The sequence below is a fragment of the Venturia canescens genome, chromosome 7 (genome assembly GCF_019457755.1).
Source record: "Venturia canescens isolate UGA chromosome 7, ASM1945775v1, whole genome shotgun sequence".
In the NCBI taxonomy this organism is placed as follows: domain Eukaryota; kingdom Metazoa; phylum Arthropoda; class Insecta; order Hymenoptera; family Ichneumonidae; genus Venturia; species Venturia canescens.
The window spans coordinates 13484543-13498374 of NC_057427.1; the positions used below are offsets into that span (position 1 = coordinate 13484543).

General features: G+C 36.4%; 2 protein-coding genes across 2 annotated transcripts; both read right to left on the reverse strand.

Moving 5' to 3' along the window:
* Window positions 1–5411: 5411 nt before the first annotated feature.
* On the reverse strand, window positions 5412–12660 carry MED16 (mediator complex subunit 16). Its single transcript, XM_043423758.1, has 12 exons — window positions 12424–12660; window positions 12042–12188; window positions 11348–11793; window positions 11100–11255; window positions 10857–11029; window positions 10401–10728; window positions 10104–10311; window positions 9537–9861; window positions 9190–9403; window positions 7227–7336; window positions 5782–5927; window positions 5412–5646 (listed from the first exon to the last, which is right to left on the reverse strand). The coding sequence occupies exons 1-12, from the start codon at window positions 12483–12485 to the stop codon at window positions 5523–5525; spliced, it is 2439 nt and encodes an 812-aa protein (XP_043279693.1). The 5' UTR covers window positions 12486–12660; the 3' UTR covers window positions 5412–5522.
* LOC122413432 (uncharacterized) lies at window positions 7343–9172 on the reverse strand. The gene has a single exon (XM_043423759.1). It carries the CDS (start codon window positions 8544–8546, stop codon window positions 7512–7514), a length of 1035 nt encoding a protein of 344 aa, XP_043279694.1. The 5' UTR covers window positions 8547–9172; the 3' UTR covers window positions 7343–7511.
* Window positions 12661–13832: the final 1172 nt, after the last annotated feature.

Genomic DNA, 13832 nt, shown 5'->3' on the forward strand with positions numbered 1-13832 from the left:
GGGCTTGAACACGAAGATTCATAGAGAGGCATGATACTGATAGAAAATATGTTTCTGTTTTACCATTCGTTATAAGTATTAATGAATTTAGTACAGATAGAGCGTCAGGTTGTATTTTTTGGAGTCAGCAGCGCTGATCACTCGCTAATTCAAATATTGAAGTGCTGCATGAGCACTTGAAGAAAAAAGATACGCCGACAGAGATTCTCAACTTTGTTAATAGTCGAGTAAAGACACATTTACATCTTTACCAAAAACATTTCAACGAAAATTTGCACAACTACCACCATATATCAACTCTGCAAAACATTCTATTCGTAAATCTATAAATCGCAACGACTGTATCATGAAAATAAATAATATGAAAATATTATATCTAACGGTTCATTATTTGAAAAAAATACTTCCATGAAATATCCAAACATCATCCTGACGTTCACGTGTTTTGATCATTCAATCGGCAGAATGTTTACATTTGTAACATGAAAATCATTTTTCATATTTCGCGCACTCGTATTTAAAAAAAAAAAATCGTTGGTGTAGTTACTCACGATTACAGGAACGGGCCTCGATCTTCTTCCTACCTTTTTCTCCCGCGATCCTTGTGATCTCCGTTTTCCTCGACGATCCTCTCCCTCTCCGTCTTCCTCCACGATCCTTTCGCTTTCCCTCTGCCTCTACGATTCTCTTATCCTGCTCCATGGTTCTGATCATAAAGAACTTTCCACATATTTTCAACACACTTTTCTTCCAATGTTTTTTCGTCCTCCCATGTTTGGAATTTATCATTTCACCTTTAACTTTTGTTATCACTTCACCGTATCGCAGAAAATCGTAATCGCGATTCATTATCACAAAGTTATATTTCCGCTGGTCTTTTTTTCGAGAACGAACTTGGCTTTTTATTCACCAAAAATTTAACTTTATACCGACGCGAGAGAAAAAATTCGTTATTTAATTGTACGACCGATTGAATACGAAAATTAACATAAACAAAAAAAAATATCCCCATTTTCAGGGAGGGCTCTTCTTTACCTACTCTTTCCTAGGTTTTTTCCCCAGAAAACCGTTTTTGCGCAAATGGATAAGCCAATATGTCGAGTAACAGAAACAATTGTAGTGACAAAACCTATACTACCGTTTCATAGAGAATCGAGTGTGCCCGCGTGCGTGCACGCGTGGTCGGTTGCTCGCGTCCTATTGTTAGCATTTGACTAGTAAAAACTATTCGTAATGCTGTACATAGCTGCGGTTATACGCGTTGCGTGCGTTGCTTAGCGTGCAGCGTTTGCAACTCCGACTTATCTGCATGGAATCTTGCCTGCGCGAATTCAAAGTGATACAGAAACTGTATCGAGCTCGGAACTGTGTCAAACTATCCGCTATGGAGTAGATTTACTGACTGTCCGTCTTCGCTTGCCGACAACCCCATGGCTTTAGGACCGTGCGTTAGGTGCTTTGCTTTGCGTTGCGTTGCTCGGGGTATGCTTGCATCTTAGCTCGCTTGCGGACACGCGCGCGTGCGAGCATACACAAGACTCTCGAAGCTATATTACAGGCGTCACAAAACTCTTTCTGTTACTGGCCCTTGACTCAATACTATTTTTCACGAATTACCAAAATTTTATAAATACTCATTCATGTGCAAATTTTGTAATAATAATAACATCGAATGCGAGGACTTCCCTATCGGCTTATCTATATAGTTGCGTCAAAAAAAGGAATCTCAGAAATTAAAGAAAAAAAAATGTATATTGACAAGGAGCGAATCATTATTTTTTATTAAATTTCAACTTTAATATTCGTTACGTTGTGTTTTCGTGTCTTTTATCGATTCGCACGATCTTAAGTTCTTTTATTTTGTAATTTAGATGACCGATCAGTTGCTTCAGCGAGATTGAATTTACTGTTAAAATTATGAAATAACTGTTAAAGCTATAATAATTGATAAAATTATGACCGCTACCAATTTTTATTGGTTTCTATTTTATTTGTTTATCGATTGATTGAAAAAAATTAAATCGTAAAAAAAGATTATTTTAGACATTCAGGATAAAGTAGGATTCCACGTATCGTATTTCGTGCCCCGTTTTCTCAATGCACTCGAATGTACAATGCGTAGCGATAACGACACGCTCACATTCCGCGCCAGTCCTCACCCTACGCCCGCCGGGCGGTGAGTGAAGCGAAAAGCGAAACGTGTTGTGCCTCTCTCCCGCACGGAGTTCCCCCTTCCTGTGCGCGCCGAGCGGGCCGAGCGACGTGAGTGAAGCGAATCATGTTGCGCCTGCGCCTCTCCCCTGTCTCGAGCTCCGCCCGGTGTCCGCCCGTCCCCCTCTCTGCCGCTGGCTGACCGAACCACGACCGAACGCCTCTATCCCCACTCTGCTCTGCTACTACGCTATAGCGAATAGTCCAAACACGACCAAGCGTAAACGCGTGAAAACGTAAACACGTGAAGAACGAAAACAAACTGAACGAATTATCCAAAATCCATACGTAAATATTCACCGATTAATTGCCATAATTATCAATACACAAAATTGTATGTACCGAACCGTTGAATAAATTATGATCATCCATTAAAATTATACATTATTTGTGGCGCTCTAATATTTATATATTAAGGTATTTTTATCAAATTTTAATTAATATTTTTTTATTTGCGACATGGCGATTGTTTTTCCATTGATTTCTATATATTTTTTTGTCGATTGGAAATTTGGACGGCGCAAATTCCCCATAGTTCATCTTTTGTTGTTCACAGAGAGATTAATAACAACTTTTATCGTTTTGAATCTCGGCGTACACATTCGTTGAACAAAGAGACGCGTTATCATAGTTAAACGCAAAATTCGTGCTTCGCTAGACAAAAATTCGGACAGATATACATATAATGTTATATTATATATATGGATGTACATATATGTTCAAAAATGTTTCTTGGTAAACAAAAGTGAATGTTAAATAAATATATTCGATTCATCAAGTCACATGTGTATATACAAACTGTTAGTGCATGACTGATGTACATATATGTGAATATTTATTATTCCCGTAATAAAAATCCAACGTGATTTTCTTAATCGTACTAATTCATATTCAAGTGCTCATGCAGCACTTCAATATTTGAATTAGCGAGTGATCAGCACTGCTGACTCCAAAAAATACAACCCGACGCTCTATTTGTACTAAATTCATTAATACTTATAACGAATGGTAAAACAGAAACATATTTTCTATCAGTATCAAGCCTCTCTATGAATCTTCGTGTTCAAGCCCAGTGATGCCAATGCAAAACTTCAATGAGGAATATGCACGGTGGGTAATATGCGCCATACCCAGCGACAGCAGTGTTCGGTCCGAAGTATTTCGGAGGCAAGAGAGAGAAGCAATCCGAATAAAAAATGTGTGAAATGGGAGTGTTCCAAACTTATTGCCAGTACTGCAGTACGTGCTTTGGTCACGTCTGTTAAATCCTAGAGATGGCAGCACTTCGAGCTGCCAATTTGAATGGAAAGGTGAAGAAGATATATATTGTAATAATGGAAGTGATAGAGAATAATATTAATTAAATAATTCATTTCAGTCAAATGATCAATTTCGTCGGATCTGCGAAATATGCATATGTTAAGGGCGAACATGTACTCAATGCGAACCATATCTTATTATGAGAAATATTGGGTAAAACCGCGGAGAAATTGCATGTTTTTGTGCTATGCTTGCAATCAAGTAACGTCAAATCCATGTCGCACGAACTTAATTTTATATTAATTAGATCCAGAAAAAGATAATTTTGTGCTCTTGTCCTGCAGGATTCAAAGAAAAATGTATCGATGAAGTCGCAATTGTCATGTTTTTGTACAGATAAGTAAACTACCTTAAATCAGAAAAAAAATTGCAGATTAAATTTGAAATAGAGACAGATAAAATGTTTTTTCTATGATTTTTCGTAAGTTTTGAAGCGAAAGAGAAATTTGAGTGATAGTACAAAAATCGTTAAAATTTGAAGGTATAACGACATGTGTTATTTTTTATCAAGTTATATTTAAGAAAAATAATTGAAATAATAAACACAATATAGTTGATTAAGATTTATTATATAAATTATCATAAAATGCATTTGATAATAACAACGAATACATTTTTTAACATTATGTAAAATTTGTTGAATAAAAATGAGGCAAAATTACTAAAATTTATCTTTGTTCAAAATAGACGGACTTGAATTGACTAAATTTCTGATAATTATGGCATGTGTATGATCGTAAATATCACCGTTTCGAAGGTTTCTACTTGCACCACCACTGATTCGTTTACGGTCGCGAATAGAGAGGATGGTACCAACCAACGAATAAGACTGAATAAAAAAGCAATAGAGCAGTAGTCTCAATCAATAGGTTAAGGTGATCTATCACTTGCGTGAGTGCGAGAGAGATAGCTGCAAAATGGTTACACGTTTTACTCTGACATCCTTGATTTTTTGAGAAAAATGAAAGTTACACCTTCTTCTCTAATAAAATGAGAATAGCGTATATAACTCATATTTTCTTTCAAATATCAACCTACTCGGAATAAAACGTGCAGCAGGATTTTTACCGACTGAACAACTGATAGATCACGTTAAGATTCGATCATAATTCGTTAAATTACAGAATGTTGAATCAGACAAATGTAAATGCGGAAAATAACAGAACACCTCAGACCACATATTGTGGCAACGCGAACTTTACTCCAGCGAAAGGAAAAATTTAGTCAAGAACCTGACGAAATTAAAAATATTCCCGCATTATACTTGGCGTCATTAATATCAAGGGAATCAAAAAAAGTTATTTTTCTTATTTCAACATTCATAAACAGACTAGATATAGGAATCTCAGGAGAATAACGTAATAAAATTGACATTACATTTGTAAAATCGAAAATGTAAGCGACTAAAATTTTTTAAAAATGTAGCAAAACGAGAATGTATAAAATATTTTTTTTGCGAATATTGTCAGTCGATAAGGAACCTTCTTATCTTAGCTTAGAGCGCTGAGGCAGCAGGTTTTGGAATACGGCTATAGTGTGTTATATTTCAGTTCAATGCATTTACGTATCGATCGATATCGATAAAAGCGAGTTGCTACCAGTCTTTACTACACTATAGCAGAACGATTTCGAAAGATTTTTGAAAATTGTTTTGATGATATTTAATTAATTGAAGCCTTTTGAAAGATGTGTCAAGTTCACGTATTTTTGGTTTACCTTTATAATCAAAGTAAATATTTTTTTGAATTTCCATTAATTTTCATCGTCGCAAGGATAATCCAATAAAATATTGTAGGCATAGACTTTGAGTAGTCTGAAAGATTTCGATCAGTTTGACATAGGGAAAAATATAAAAAAAGAATATTTCAAGTGGGTGTTAATTAAACTGAGTAAAAAGATCATCATTTATTGTACACTTGTGAATTTCGCTTAATAGTTATAATCATTAAAGGCTATCCGAGAAAACAATAATTTTTCAGATGAAATAAAAATCATTGTGAGATTTTATGAATTCTCCATGTACCGCCACATCGACAGGCTCTTGTCCATCGTTGATCCCATGCCCTGATTGCGGCCGTTCTCGTCATGTTCGGTACTTGTGCTTTACCACCGCATCTTGAAAAATGTATAATATTGGAAAATAATTGATCATACGAAACAGTATGAACATGAGCAATAAATTATGAAATAAACATTATAACACAATCATATTTGAATTCGAAAAGAGCATTTTTTTAACGTATTATTTACCTGGTACACTGTTTGACGACGAGTGGTAATTTTCCTAGATAAAGATGTCGTATATTATCGACAATTTGGCCACTGTGCATGCAGCCCTCGATGGGATTCAATTCGGGTAAGAATAAGAGTTGTTCCGGCTCCACCCCATATTCAAGCTGCAGTTTAATCGAACGTCAAAACATTATAACATACTATTTATTGAATTGTTTTGTTAATATGGATTACTAGAAATTCATGATTAATTAAATTATGTATTTTCGGAAAGAAAGATGAAGATGGACCAGTGATTGGAAAGGAAAAGATTTCTGAAAGAAATTCAAAAGACGATAACCGCGGTACAGAGAACAGGAAAAAAGCAAAACTGAACAGCCTAAAAAAAATATTGCTCTGACGGACGCAATAGCGAAAAGTGGAATGTTGTATGAAATAGAAGTCTGGAATTGGAAGAAACGGGATCGGGTGGAAGTACTCGGGGGGAAATATGTTAAAATGGCTATAGAGACAAATAGAAATACGCCAGCCTACATACGGAAAATGGAGACAGGAATAAAGGGGATACCGGTACATATATGTAAATAAATTGGCAGCGAAATTTTTAGTACTTAAAAGTAATACTTAAAATACTTAAGAGAGAAAGTAAGAGGAATGTTGAATAGCTTCAAAACGGGGAACAGAGATGAAAAACAAAAAACAATGGAAAAAGTAGGGGATAGCAAAAGATTAGAGAGAAAGCTACAATAGTTAAAATGGTAATAAAAAATATAAACATAGGAAATATAGAAATGTATATGTAGTGGAAAAAATATAAAAAAAGGAAAGGCGAGTGAAGACGGAACAGGAACTGCAACTGCACTAAGCAAAGACGGAGGAATCAAGATATCGCAGCGAATACGAAAACAGAAAAGAGACAACAGGAATGGAAGAGTATTGGGAGAAGACACACGAATAGAATTAAAGTAATCTTAGACGAGGATGAAGTGTGAAAATACAGGAAAGCCAAGGTCCAAAGAGTAGAGGAAAAACAAGTGTAGAAATTGTTAAAAGGATGAAGAAACTTTTGCGCACATTTGTGAGTGTAGAGAAATCAAAGCTGAGATGGGAAACGGTCTGGAAAGGTGACGCAAAAAACGATAGGAGAAGGAGTGGACGAAAAAATAGAGCGCTATAAGGAAAGATGAATAGAGTTGTGTGAGTATGTGAGAGGATACGAATGGGTGATAAGGAAACATGCAACTGAAGGAGTGATAAGAACATTTAGAGTGTAAGAGGAGACATTAATTTATAAAAAAGAGGGAAACTAGGTAAAAATCCGCAAAGGTATAGTTGGAAATGAACGAGTATAAAAATTCTTATACATTTTCGGTTTTGATTTTGAAGAAGTGAGAAGAGGAATTGAGTATTTCTTCGGTATTGGAGAATTTTGTTATTGATGTCGCTGAATATATTCGATTTACCTGTAATGGTAAACTTTGATAAAAAATAACGGGTGTTGAGAGTCCGGTGATGCTGTTCCCCTGATGGAATTGCGGTATCATAATCTCGTTCGGTAGCAAACAACAATCGTCTGTAATTTAATCAATACAGATCGCACGATGATCAGCGTAAAATTAAAAAAATCATTCGACATTCAGAAATAATGGTATTAAACGAAATTCATTGCTATTTGTCGGCCTCATAAAAATCCTCTTTGTTTAAAATTTTTTTTTAATTCATCGGAGAGTCCATTAATTTTCTTAAAATTATAAACCAAGATCAACGTTAACTTTTTCGGAGCAGTCTTGAATGATGGAAATTTGATTAGTAACACTTTTAAGCGTGATTTCAGGTTCTAGAATTTCAATGAAAATTTCGTTCTTATTAGCCCCTGGGCTTTCCACATTGGCGATAAAATACGACGATTCCTCCGTCGGCCTGGTTTCCGTGCAAGCAGCAGTTTTTTTCTGGCTAATGGATTGTGCGAGTTTCGTTGGTGAATCGATACTATTTTTATCCTCATTACTTTCTGCGTGACGAATTAGGTCGATGAAGAATAATTCTCTCGGAGATAGGGGCACATCCGAATTTGATTTTTCACTAGCGACCGAGCTGCGGAGCGACAACGGTCTGTCCAATCTAACGAATTTGTTGTACTTGTCCATTAAATCCTTGTCGATGTACTTCTCGATTTTTTCTTCATCTTCGATAGGTGTTTCAATTTTCACGTCACCCAAATTTTCCGTTCCGCTTTGTCCTGACATATTTCGATGGATAACGAGGGGAGCCAATTGCTTTATTTTCTCCTTTCTCGTTTTATGAACTTCCGAATGACCTTCATCTTTATTGCGAGAGACGGACGTTAACTCCAGGATTTCCGGCTGAGCGAATCCATCGTTGTTTTCGAGGCAAGAATTTTTTTCATGCTGAATTTCGATCGAATTTGCACCAGAAATTAATCGATCGTTCTTTGTGGTCGTTGCTCTTCGCCATATTAAAAGGAAAATTAGCATTGGTAATAACCAAGCGGAGAAAGCTACGAGCCAATACAAATAAGGCCAATAATTTGGCCAATTTTCGGAGAATTCCGTCCGATACAAAAGTGCCCAAATTAGGGGACACACGATAATCCAGTGAATGAAAAATATTAAACAAATTATGAAAGGAAATATTGTAACAGAAAATTCTTTTTCACATTTTTCCGAGTTCTCTGCATGTTTGGAGTGATTGAAATATGATTTTTTAATTGGTGATTTTAACGTGAGCGAGGACTTGTGTTTAGTCGCTAATTTATTCGACATTTCGCGCCTGCTTATTTTTCACGACTGATTAGCTAACTGGATATGGGATATAACACTCGCGCTCTGCTTGTTTCGTCCGGGAAGTGGTCCCTTATCGAACTTCCTAATCTCGGTCGTGAAACGATACATTTATTCCCTTGGGGCTCTGATCAACACGTTTTTTTAAAGATTATTTATTCATGTAACAAGATGAATAGGATGAAGCTAACTGTGGGTGCATTTCAGAGGAATTCAGCATCGAGAATGTTTTCTCAGTCTTAAAAGGCAGCGTTTTTTTTTTCAAAAGTTCAATCCTCATTTCATATAGAATTTTATGTTTAGAATTTAATTGAGCGTGGTTGAAGCATTTTTTTTTTTTTTTGGCAATTGACGTAAATAGCGATTTGTTGAAGATCACAAAAAATTCAATCGTTTCTGAAATATCATAAATTTCCATTTTCAAAAATTGAAAATTTGATGTCCAATTATGGAGGTTAAACTGATCGAAAAAAGAATCGAATTTCATTTGATCATTAAAAAATCATTTTATCGACCGTTCGAAGATCATTGACTTTACTCGGAAAAATGATTTTCCTTTGGAATTTCGCTCAGTACACAAATTTTGATGTAATCATTTAATGCTTTTGTTCGGAGTATAACTCACCAATGAGGGAATCGTCGATTTGAGGCTGTTGCGTATCGCCATTAGGTTGAACGAGTTTCGACAGTAACCGAAAGAGTCGGGCTAAAACGTCCAAATTGTCAGCGCTTCGGAGAAACACCGGCAAACAGGAAGGCCTCAAAAGACCCCAAATTCTAATAATGACGAGAAGTTCCCGAATCGTGTTCAGGGCTTTGTGATCTTTGAGCAGTTCATACTAGAGACAAACGGCACGGAAAAAAATTAATAAGGAAAGGAATTTACATAGCGAATTCCGGTAATAACTGGTAATTTACCGGTAATTCTTGTCAAAATTACGAATCGGCCGTAGTGTGGTTGAAAAAAATTACCCCGCCAGATTTGATCTGCATTCGTTGTTCAGGCAAACGGGCAAGCAAATTCAACGCCAAATCTGCGACCCATTGTATCAATTGTTGGAGAGATTGAAGCGTGCTCGGTTCAACTGTAAATTCCTTTGGATCGAGATGCAGAAGAATTTTATCAACGTCTGTTATTGCGTCGTTGACGATAACAGCGCCAAGACTCTCGGCTGGTCCTTTGTCATGGGAAATTAAATCGGACGGTCGTAAAAGGGATTTGAATGCTGTTGCGACACTGTGAACCATGAGGAGGGAAGATAAATCTGCCGCTTTGTTTTGTCCGTTAACCAGCATTCTGTGAATTAATATTGGTTTAGTTTTTACATTCTTAACAAATAATATAATATTAAAAATAAAATGAAAATAACATTTTTCAATGTAAATTTCGGTAGATCATATTTGAACGGACATTGCTGTTCATCGATAAGAAATGAACAAAATGAAATTACAATAACGAAGAAAAGCGGCTAAAAATCTGAAGTATCTTTGCGAGCTACTGATTATTGAAATTTATATGTAAAGAGGTCCTGAGCTAACCTGTAGAGTGATGTTTTTATACACAAAAATTGTATATAATGATACTGTTGGGTCGGAGGCGTTTGTCTGTTATACGAGGCGTCAAGTCTTTCGCAAAGAGTTTCGATCATGGACGATCTCAAGCACAACAATAGATCGAGCCAATCAAGTCCGGTGACGAGACAATATTCCAAAAGAGTACAAGCGTAGTTCAACGTTACCGAGGGTCCTGATAAAAATAAAACTACTCAGTTAAGCTTGAGCTAAAGAAAAATGTTAAATTATTGAAATTATAGAATATCGTGAGTTTGGAAGTACCTCCATCGGGCATTAATTTGAACAGGTATAAATTGCCCTGCGTATCGGAAGCGAGCAAAACAAATCCGAGCCAAGATATGTCAATGTGCGATATTGAGACTGTATTCCGCGAATATTTAACGCTCGGCTCGTCCTGCCTCCAGGGCATGTTCACCGATGAAAAAGCTACTTCCTTCAGGCAGTCGCGACTCAAACAGTGCACCGACGAATCCGCTAATGTTATTATCACGTAACTCGGTGGGGGGAGAGTCGTCACTATTGAGAGTTTGGTCGTAGCGATTGCCGTAATCGGAGATTGGGAGCGATATTGCGATTGATGTTGCCATACCTATTTAAGTTGATAAATTATGAATTGAATAATTCCAATTTTTTTTTTCCGTAAATAATGAGTTTCAAAATTTTGATAAATCGGTCACGGATTTTTAAAACCGTCCATGACTCGTTGTTGCTACTTACTACAGTTTTGAAAAAGGGCTCTAGTGTCTTGGGTTGAAATAATTTATGGACAGGCTGTGATTTTTCTCGCAATTCCCAAACTTCGACGAAGCCACCGCTTTCGCTATTCGCTGCAACAACCAACGAATCTGCATCTTCTCGAACGACAAATTTCAGATGAGTCACACTCGTACCTAAAACATTATTGACCATAAGAAATGTCGCACTTTGATAAGGGGGATTCGAGAATTTAAGTTGGCTTACAATTACTGTCTTTCAAAGATCCATCTTGGAGAAAAAAACTGGGCAGAGCCTGCGACGTTATGCTACACTTTTCGTCGTTTTTTCGGACCAAAACTCTGAAGCATCTTATAGGGAGAGAAATATTCCCGCTGCTTACAGCGACAAGAAAATGACCGTCTGAATGGAAATAATAGACAAAATACAGTCTTGATCAATTTAACAGAAATATCATGGGCAAATTTTTTTTGCAGTTCCTTCTTGCTACCCACTTTTTCCATAGCAAAGATCAACAGCAGTTATTCTGTGTCTCGTGCTTCCCAAACTTTCTGTAGCAACGCACACAGGATTCTGTATGTCCCTTGTAATCATCACAGCGCCAACCATCCCTGTAGTTGAAACTACAAGAACGCCTTCAGCTGCTCGCCCACCGAATTGTCTTACAGACGGTGCAAACAACAAGTTATTGAATTTTTCACTGTAATGAACACTGTCCTTTTTCTCAGTAACCAGAGCTGTCTTTTTTCCATTGTGGAACCAAGCTGCTCCAATTATATGCTCCCCCACAAAATTTGCTGTACCAATCAACGTCCAATCGTTCAGAATATAGTCCTTGAACATCCATAATTGAACGCAACCTATCGAATCAGCTACCACGAGTTTGCCTCCTGGTAAATCCCATTCGAGGGCTGTTATTCGATTACGGCTGGTTAAGATCCTGAAAAAGTATAATTTGTCAACTTAGGATATTGTTGCAAAGTTCTGGTTGACAATAAAATTTATTGAGACAGCTTGTTCTGTTGTTATATAGAATTTATTTACAGTGGGACTTTCGAAATCGATTGATAAAACACTGCTTTGGCTCAATTTCGATTGAATATAAACAAATTGTATTTGAGATGAAAAATGATTAAATATTTATATAATCCCATGATGAAATAGGAAAAGGGAATGAAAATTCATTACTTGTGGGCATGCCATGGCATGTTGAGGTCGCAAACATATACGTGCGATCCCCATGTTTTACCACCCACATCGTCGATTTCGGTCGTTGTTGTGAACGCAGCTATGTTTCGACTGGATAACGAACAAAGCGACGGCCCATCATGGAGACTGTATAAAACACATTATAGTCAATTAGATCGCCAATTAAATTGCGAGTTGCGACGAAATTTTTTTCCCTATAAAAGCGAGGCTAAGAAAACATGACTTGAAGTAACGTTGTTTTTGAGTTTCTACATCATTGTAAGAGTATAACAATCATATTGAGTTACATGAGCACAAATATTGAAGGAGCTCCGCCATTTAAACAAAAAAAACGATTATTGCTGTTCATTTATAAGAATACCTTTCTTGATTCACAGCGGATTTTCCAGCACTTTTCCTACTTATTGCATAGAGTAAATCCATTTTGGATGTACTCTTTAACGTTTCATAAAAGCTTTTTCATATTTTTTTTCCGGCATATTATTTTGACAAAAAAAAATCAAAGCAAAGTGTTTATATTATCGGAATATTTCTCACGCGACACGTCTAACCGTTGTCAGAAATTGTCCGCACACTGTTGTGATGTGATGATTGTATATAGCTTATTAGTATGGAATCCATAACCTCAAAATGTGCTGATTGACTTACCTCCGTGATATTAGCCGCAATAAAAGACGTTCCGATTTCAACAATTTGAAATCGAGGAACGACTTCTGAAAAAAAGGAAATTTTTGGTTTAAGGTTTAAAAAATAAGGACATCAATTAGAAACTGTCAGTTTCTATTTAATCATAATATTTTTCTTATCGACGTTTTGTTTAATCAATATACATCAGCAGTCGAATCGTCGTGAAGTTAGCTACCTATATTGAACTTTTCATATTTCTTTTTTTTTATTTTTTTGGTGCCACTACTCAGCCACGCCTACTTATTATTCTCACACGGTACACTCTTCTTCATCCGCTACTCATTATCGGAGTAGCAGATTGGCTGTCACCATCAATTAATATTTCATATGCCGTCCTTCACAATCTTCACAACTTGGAAGCAGCTATTTCTAACAATAAAGGTACTAAATTTATTGCCGCGCGATTCGCTAAAATAAAATTTTGTTTTAAGCGAAATAAATAAACTTATAACGACATTGTATAGAAAATGATCAATATAACATGAGTAACTTCACGGAAAATTTACTCTTCCGAAATAAATCTTCGCGTCCTTCGCGAATCCAGCACGAGTTGTTTGATTCGATAGCCTTGATGACCGATCAACAAGTTACTCCCAAAGTAGTCGGACGGATCATAAGTCTCGGAAACGCAAGCTCCTTACGGATCAGTCGACTAACCTCACTTGGAATTTTCGAAATCGAAATTCTTTGACACAGTTTGACCGATTAAAAAAAGGCTCTGTCAGCTCACACAGGGCGATGGCAAAAATGGGCTCACATTTTTATTATTTCGATCAGGCGAACGGTGTGGAAAAATATAACTTTCGAAATTTGCAGCTATCTCTCTCGCACTCACCCGACTGACCCGTACTCTTCTTAAGAAGGTTGAAGCGTATCTTATGTTAAAACTATTTTCCAACTTTGCACATTAAAATTTTTTAAACAGAAAGCTTAAGATAGTATATTAAACTTCTGGGGGGATATGCCGATGATTCACCGTCGTGAAATTGAGATATTTGTTGTTGAAGTTTACAATTTTTTGAAAGCTTCCATAAGAACCCATGTTTAACCTTGTCATTTTCAACAATGAATATCTCGATTACT